Genomic DNA, 8933 nt, shown 5'->3' on the forward strand with positions numbered 1-8933 from the left:
CCTTTTAGGCAAGATAATCTTGCAACAAGGTGTTAATTACAATACAACTTTCATAATTTACAATTCAGCTTAGTAGCCTGCCTACCCACTCTATGCTCTATCCACAATATCTGCAAATTATTATGAGTATAGCCTCCTACCCCCAAAGAATCTTTACTTCCCTGAAGAAAATGAAATGTAGATTAATTAAATTGAAATTGAGAAGTTAACTCTAAAACCTGGAGTTTGAGGAACATTGATTTGTTCATGGTTTATGGGAGAATTCAGCAAAATTCAAGTCTTTCTGGACTTATTAGAAGTTCTGAATGGTATTGCTGGCTAGAGTCAAGGGTAGAAGCTTATATGATGTTTGTCCCTCATATTTGCTTCAAACAGATACCCTCTTTTAATTATGGGTTTGTCTTCACAGCTATTCTAGGTGTTGTGGTGTTCCATATTCAACAAGTGAAAAAAAAAAATGTGACTTGATTTCACCTGCACAGAAAGTAATGGGAAAAGTTGTATATAGATCCTAGAAGTTGTATCTAAACCATTTTGAACCATTTACTATTATCATCTCTTTTGAAGGGCTGATTAAGAGGTTTTATGATTGGGTCCATGGTTTCACTGAAACGCCATTGTAACTGAAGCAGGTCCAAGATTTAACAATGGGGAAGTGATTTAGGTAAACTAAGGCATCATGGTATGATGGAATACAAGACACCATTCAGAGTGTTATGGAGACCATGGCAATACCTATAAATAAATATGCAAAATAACATCAAGATTCATAATTAAAATAATATACACTCACAAGTAGTCAAGGGAGTTAAAACAGAGGAGCAGTCCTCAAAATGTGGTCTCCAGGGGCGCCTGGGTGGCTCAGTCAGTTAAGTGTTTGCCTTTGGCTCAGGTCATGATCTCGGGGTCCTGGGATCTTAGCCCCTACTAAACAGGGAGACTGCTTCTCCCTCTCCCGCTGCCCCTCCCCCAGTTTGTGCTCTTTCTTTCTCTCTCTCTCGCTTGCTCTCTCTCTCTCTCAAATAAATAAATGAAATCTTTAAAAAAAAAATGTAGTCTCCAGCCCTATGCAGATCCATAAACTGAATATTACCAGTCTGCAATGAGAAAAATATGGAATCCAAGAGCTGCTGTTTAGAAACTTTTATGACAATTTAACAGATTAACTTTATTGTTGACTTTAAAATATCTTAAAAATGGGCTTATAATTATTCTTTTTAATTTCATTTTTATTTAGTAATTCATTTTCAATCAATAGTTAACTTTTATAGTTCACAAAATTATTTCTGTAATGCATTGGAAAAAATAAACTTCCTCACAGAGAGTTTGAGAAACACTTTGTATATTGAAAACAAATGTGTTGTTGTCAACCTTAAATATGTTACACATATTTAAGAAGAAATACCATTTTATGGACATTGAAATTTTATTTTCATAAAAGGCTGTGCTGGTGTCTGGTCAGTTACTGTTTATCAAATTATTGTACTTGGCCAGAATGAGAGAATTTTGTTTTGTTTTGTTTTCCTTGGGCTTAAGCAACTTTTAAGTATCAAATGCTGTTTTATGCTGCAGGAGGATGACAACAAAATTCTGTTTAAATGACTAAATCATTGCTGAAACATAATTTAAGGTGGGGTGGGGGGAGGACAACAATCCTACAGAAACGTGTCGATTAAGTTTGTGTGCAACCAAATAGAAATGTCAGGATCTTCCTCCGCTTAAAATGCAGGGACCAGAGCATTGAGGCATGCGAAAAGAATTTGATTTACAATTTGAAGAAAAACCAGCAGTAAAATAATTGAGAGCTGGAAAGCAATCTCACTCCTGCCAAATTGCTTTCCTCCATGCATGCTCCATTTAGGAGTGATATTCAGATACTTACATTTAGTTGGTGCATATTTTCTTTCCCCTGTGAATATTCCATCCTGTCGGATTAGGACTGTTTCTCTGCTTGGATCAGCAAAAGAGAATATCCAGTACCCAGCACTGGATTGTGCCTGGAGTTTTAGAAATCGAACATGGTTGATTTTTTAGGTGCCAATGTTATAAGCTGGCTGTTAATGGGAACGTTCTTGGTCTCTAAATTGCAAACATGGGTTGCTTTCAAATAAGCTTTAATCTGAGTTCACGGGAATCGGGATATGTGAAAGTGCATTACAAATTGTAAAGAGTTGCTAAAATATTTAACAACAACACTAACCAGTGCTACCACTCCAGTTGTAATTTGTGTTGGAGGTTTAATGAGTATCAGCCTTGGTGTTGCTTTTGACTTGCTTTTCCCATGAAGTATTCATAGATAAAAGAGGTCTTCCCCTCTTGCCTAGGAGTAATTACCTCTAGGAATGAATCATATATTCATGGATACATAAATAAAATATAGGTTGTCCTGCTAAACTCTTGCTCAGTTTGTTCTCTGGGTCACATAGATATACAGTCATTTATTTATGATTTTTGAAAGTCAGTGGCAAAATTTGGCTTAGAATTTTGGGTCCCCTGCCATGTGTTTCACCATGGAAGCATATTCTACAAGAGCAAGAATTTTAAAGAATCAGAAATATCTGCATATTAAAATATATGAGGGGTCCTCTTTTATCTTTCCTGCTCACATTAGAAAATATTTTTGGTTGGCTTATGAGAAATGCAAACCTGACAAATTCATTTCGATAATTGCCTCATGCAAGCCTCTGACACTATGAGCTGGAATCAACATCTCATGGTCCCCAAAGGTAAGGCATAAAATATCATTCGGGGAGGGGAAAATAGGGCCATTGAAAAATAAACAGAAATAGACAATGCAAATTAGGCTTGAGCCAACCACATGCCTGTTTTAAATTTAAATTTGACTATAATCCAGAGCTGGCTATACCCTGGGCATCTAGAGGAAGATGGTGATGAATAAAAAAGGAATTTTTATCTTAAAAAAAAATTTGCCAAACCACAAGTTGTAAGGTCTAAAATTGACAGTTTGTGACTCCCCTGGCCAGCCATTTGTCTTATGTGAACCAGGTCACTCTTGGTTTTTCTCTCATAGTTCAGTTCACTTTCAAGAGCCTCCTTGTTCTTTGAATTAAAATTAAATACTTTTTGTCATGAGCTTAAGTCAAACCATGGTTTCATGTTGCTCTGTGGCAAACTAGGAAGACTTTAAGAGCAGTTAATGATGGATGGTGGGTTAAAAGCTTAAGTTACATGTGATTGTGTGTACACTTGTGCACACACACGTACACATGTGTGCATGCGCCCTTCACAGCCACATTTGCACCAGAAGCCCTCCTACCCAAGGTGAGGAGGTCCGTTAAAGCAAATAATCCTAGAAAAAAAAAAGTGATGCACGCATGACTTAAAATATTTTAACTTACAATGTATCTATGTGTGTTTATTTCCCCATCTTTCAGTGGCAAGTTGTTGTTTGTTTGATTATTTTCTTTCCCCAGCAAGTGAGGACTTCTAAAAGCTTTCCAAAAGTAAGCAAGGCTTTTCTAAAGCGAGGCTTTTCTTGAGTACAGGTCTGATGATCAAAGGGCCTCTACTGTTCCTACATTAACTACACTTTTCAGAAATCATCTGTCCCGTCCAGCCCGGGTTTCTGTAAACAGAGTGAGGGGTTGGCACCCATATGGCCATCTGTGTGCAGAATTAGTCTGGACTCTTAGATTCTGCTTGACGGCTTTTCTAGTTCTCTTCCCACATCTAGCTAGCAGTGATGCTTAGCAGTCCCTCCTTACCCAGTCTTTTCGAAGAATTCAACTTAGTTTTTATGGAGAACACTTTCTTTTTGCACTCACCTTTCATTTGCTCAGGTCTCATTTCACCAAACTTTTTAAATTCCAATAACAAATGATACCTGGATAAAGAGCTTTGGAAGAAAACTTAGCGGCTGCTTGAAATGTTCAAAATGTCAGGGTTTCAGACAGATATGCATGGAGCTTGAGTAGGTAGAGACTTACCTCCTTGCCTCCTTTCTGCATCCACTGAACATTTGTCACTAAATTTTGCAAAGAGATTGGAGATGATTTTTATTTAACCCTATTTTTCTAATCTCCAAAGAGCTCAGAATAAAATCGGTGACACATTTCCAGAAACCTACAGAACTTGATGGTCTATATTTTTTCATTAACTTGACCTCTGAATTCATCTTCTTTGTCTACATTTTTTCCCTTTTATGCTCATAGATTTTCTTTTCTATGTCTCATTATACAGCGAGAGAACTCCAATACTTTGCTAGAATGGCAATGTGGTTGTGCTTAATGGATGTTTGTTTTTGCTGTTGAGGCATAGTGTAGTCCATGTTATGCAAGATTTAGGTTCTAAAATTAGCACATAAGAGAAAAAAGTACTTAGTTGAAATTATCCTCACATCCCTTGAGAAGGCTCTATGGCTGAGTCCAACATATCATACCTCTAGAGGTCTAAAACACCCATGTTTTCCATAAACTTTGCAATAGATCAAGATTATGTTGAATATCAGGTGAAGGCTTGTTTTCAGGAATATATCTGGCAAAACATCAGTGTGTTTAAAAACTAGAGAGGTGTGGGATCTTCACACTCTGAGACAGGCCCTGGGAACTGAGATTTATGCCCCCTCAACTAAGGAATTTCAAAGCACATCATGCTTGGTGTTATTTACGTATGCACTCTTCCCTTCCAGATTAACTAAGTCTCATCTTTCTGAGAAGATAAGGACAGAAACTCATTATTTTCTCATTATACATTCAAGTAGGAATGCTCAGAAATTTTGAAAGAATTAAAATAAAAGGAAAATGGAAAATTTTTGCTTGCCTTTCCAAGCCAGGAAGAGTGCACGCTTAATTTTTTTTTAACTTAGTGTTTCAAAGATCAACTTCACTACTTTAAAAGTTTATAACCTAGTTTTTGGGTGGTCACACTACCGATATGAAAACAGACTGATTTTTCCAGATGGTTCTTAAATTAGATCAATTTTTTTAAACATTAAACTTTTAGAAAAATTTGTGCATTTGGATTATCAGGTCTCATTCTTGCTGTGTTTTCTGTAAATCTTGAAAGGATAGTTTTCCTATTTTATTCCTACCTTTACACCTCTTAATAAAAGAGTGTGTGTTTCACATATCCTATTAATAAACTAATAAACTATTAATCTTCAAAAGAGGACTGTGAATAATATCCGTATTCGTGTTTTCCTTGGTAGACTATCAATGCAAGGCTGTTATTTTGTGTATGTGTTTCTTTCCCATCCAAGACTAATTTTCTTTATTTAAGATGCCTGAACTGAAGCATTTTTTAGTTCAGGCGAAGTTGGGAATGTACCATTGGACACTTTTAAACCTGTGCTTCCTGAGGACACCCGATTTGTTTTGAAGGACATTGCATGATGATTTAGGTTTCAGAGTCTGTGCTTGCGTGAGGCTGCCTGTTCTTTCACTTACTTTTACCGAGTGTAGGACCTCAGATTGTCTAATCTCCTTGAACCTCAATTTCTTCATCCATAAAGGGGATATTTGTATCTCCCTTGTGAATTTACTGTGAAGATTAGATGAATTAATTTATCTAAGGGCCTTGGATCAGTGTTCATATGCTGTAAGTTCTCAGTAGATTGTTATTAATATTGGCCTTGATATGTGTGAGGGGGTGGGATCCACAGTGGATGCCAATGGGTATCACGTGACTGGTTGGAATGCAGCTGGAATGTGCTCAGGTCTTTCACCTCCTCCCTCTTCTCACCCCATGCAGGTGGCCCCAGCCATTAAGGAGCGGATGATGAAGAAGGGAAGCCTGATGCTGGGCTACCAGCCCCACCGGGGGAAGGTCAATTTCTTCCGCCAAGTGGTGATCAGCCCTCAAGTGAGCAGGGAGGACATGGACTTCCTCCTGGATGAGATAGACCTCCTGGGGAGAGACATGTAGCTGTGGCTTTTGGTTCCCCAGAGACTCGGGTCCTGTTCTGGGGAGACTTAGAGAACCAGGGCATCTGGGGACACAGAAGAGATGGCAGCCCTTCTGGTGAGAAGTAGGAAAAACTCCCTGGCATGGCCTGGTAAAACAAAAATGCTAAGGAAATAGTGTTAAGGACCCTTTAGCTGCCTGGGCACTACTGTTACTATAAAGGAGAAAGTAAAAAATTGATATTCTCAAGGACTGTCTTTAGGATACCACCTGGAAGACAGTTTAGTAAGTACTGCATAGGGCCTGGATTCTAAGCTTCCATTGTTCTTTCAAGAACATATAAATTCATAGTTGAAAGCAGTGGTTCTCAAAATGGTGGTCCCTAGACTAGCACCATCAACACTGCCTGGGAACTCATTAAAAATGCAGATTCTCAGCCCCGCCCCAGACCTACTGAATCAGACACTCTGGGTATGCAACTTGGCATATTTTAACTAGCCTTCCAGGTGATTCTGAGGCAAGGTAAAATTTGAGAACCAGTAGTTTAGTGAAACCTTATAAAGACTGAATGATAACTGATATTTTTCCAGCAAAGAATTACCTAACATTTCAGTGGCCCCTGAACCAGTGTCTGAAAATATGGCTGAGCATCTGTAGCACTAATCATTAGGGGCACCAGAAGTATATCAAAACTATTTTTAAAAGGAGAAACTATTTAAGATGTTTGCTTTATGAAGATATATCTTTTATGCAGCTGAATGTTTATTCTCAAAAGCTAAAATTAACCATTATCTACTCAAAATTACTTAAATTAGAGGTAAGGGTAAAGACAAACGTGTTGTAGCATGGCCCTTTCAATCAAAACAATAATTTCAATTCACTTCCCAAAGCACTTGTGTCATTAGCTTGGAGTAGACATTAGGCACAGATCTCTCTAACTGTGTACCTGTTTCAGTGTGAGGGGGCCCATTTCTTATGTTGTTCTCTGCTTAGAAAAAATAACCAGAATGAAGTCCAGGGTTATACAACATTCCCTTTCTCAAGCTTTGAATCGTCAGTGTAGACTATTAAGTGGTTTATATTAGGCAGAGAATCTGGGAATTAGAGGCCTTACAGTAAAAACACCTCCTCCATTTCTCCTGGGAGTGGATGATTATAATTCTATCTCTGATCCTGGTCCTGGATTTCTAGGAGAATTCTATTTGGCTAAGAAATAAACAGAATTCAGAGGTGTGGGTGCAGAGTTAAACCAGGTAAGATTGTGAATCTAATTAGAACTCTGGTTTGGAAGGCAAAAGATGGAAGAGCATTTAAGAATTAGACTTAGCGTATTCAATAACCTTTCATACAATATTACAATATCATTAGCTTTTGTTGATTGAATTTAAAGAGTAAAAAGCAAATGTGTACTGTTTGTTTTTATTCCATATTTTCACTTTAGGATATGTGGTTTCTCAATAGCTCCATTGGTCAAAGAATATTTTAATCTTTCTCTGAATTACTTTATTCTCTGGCGATAACTATTTGTGAGCGAGTGTGTTTCACCTACCTTGTTGCTCTTTTTGTTGTGATGTCTACATAAAATGTTCCTGAAATTGATGTTTGCAATAATTCTGGTTTAATGAAATAAAAAGCAACATTAGCACACATTTAGTGTTAGTGACTTTTTTTTTCCTGTCATCTCCTCCTTACTGGGTTGTCTCAATACATTTTAGAAGGAAATTGATTTCCTTTGGCACTTTAGCTAAAGAATTGAGGGAGCAGGTTGGAAGCTGTCTGTTTCTGAGTTAACACCTTGAATGGAATGGAAAAAGCAGTTCTAGCAAAGTAGGGATTTGCCTTTTGTTTAGTCTTCCACCCTCTACATGGCAAGCCTCGGGAACCAAATAGCCACAGCTCAGATCCTGTTGGGCCTCTTCTTGAGAGATGATAGTTCCTTGATGAATGAAAGTATGAACAAGTATTAATAGACACTTTGAAGATTCCATTCCTTTTTCCTTCAGGTGTTCAAATATGACACACCCAATCAGGTATTTGACTGAATGGTCAAGAATAATTTTTCAATAAAAGTAATAATCCATTCACATATTGAACACATTGATAGTGACCCTATGGTGTCCTAGGCAGTGATCCAGGTGCTAGAGATATGCAGTGAATGAGACAAAGTCCCTGCTCTTTAGAGGCTTTCAGTCTAGTTGAGGCAGAGAATCCAAAAGTAAATATGTAACAAGTCATGTGATAATAAGGATTTTGAAGAAAAATTAAGGAGAATAAGAGGGAAAAAAATGGAAAGGAGAGAGAGGTGTGCCATTGGAGAGAAGTTGGTTGGGGCACCATCTCTCTAATAAGGTGACATTTGAGAGGAAACTAAGGAAACAAAGTGGGGAGCCATCTGGGTATCTGGGGAAGGGCATTCCCAGTGGAGGGTATGGTAAGTGAAAGGCCTGAGTAGCTGCATTTGTGGTATGTTCAAGGACCAATGTGGAGATATGCAAGCCTGGAGCAGATGGAATCATGCGGTGAGTGGCAGATGACAAAGTCACAGAAGTATCTGAAAGTCAGTAACCTGGGCCCTGTGGGTGGGGACTTAGGTTAAGACAGAAACACTTGAGAATCTGAACAGGGTATTGATGTGACTCAACTTAGATTTTAGAAGGATCACTTTGATTACTGTTTGGAGAATAAGGTGCCCATGGGCAAGTGTGAATTCAGGGAGACCAAAATGGGAAATAATTACAACAGTTCAAACAAGAAATGATAATAGTTTATACTAGAGTTGCAGTGAGGGAAGTAATGTAAAGGGGTCCAATTCTAGAGGCATTTAGATGTAGAGTTGAGGGGTCCCTGTGTGGCTCAGTAAGTTAGGTGTCCAACTCTTGATTTCAGCTCAAGTCATGATCCCAGAGTTGTGGGACTGAGTCCTATGTTGGACTCTGTCCTGAGCATGAAGCCTGCTTGAGATTCTCTCTATCTCCCTCTCCCCACCCACCCAGGACTTGTTCTATTTCTCCCTCTCTCAAAGACAAAAATAAATTAATTAAAATAAATAAATGCAGAGCTAATAGTGTTGG

At 38.2% G+C, this 8933-nt stretch overlaps 1 protein-coding gene across 2 annotated transcripts in view; it reads left to right on the forward strand.

Moving 5' to 3' along the window:
* The window catches only part of GADL1 (glutamate decarboxylase like 1), a 171295-nt gene extending 163801 nt beyond the window's left edge, over positions 1-7494 (forward strand). For both annotated transcript variants that reach the window (XM_055320884.1, XM_055320883.1), the window contains one exon: positions 5710-7494. In XM_055320884.1, the coding sequence (XP_055176859.1) occupies positions 5710-5883 (174 nt within the window). In that variant the 3' untranslated portion in view covers positions 5884-7494. The remainder of the gene's footprint in view (positions 1-5709) is intronic.
* Positions 7495-8933: the final 1439 nt, after the last annotated feature.

This window comes from Nyctereutes procyonoides, unplaced genomic scaffold (assembly GCF_905146905.1).
Source record: "Nyctereutes procyonoides isolate TBG_1078 unplaced genomic scaffold, NYPRO_anot_genome, whole genome shotgun sequence".
In the NCBI taxonomy this organism is placed as follows: Eukaryota; Metazoa; Chordata; class Mammalia; order Carnivora; family Canidae; genus Nyctereutes; species Nyctereutes procyonoides.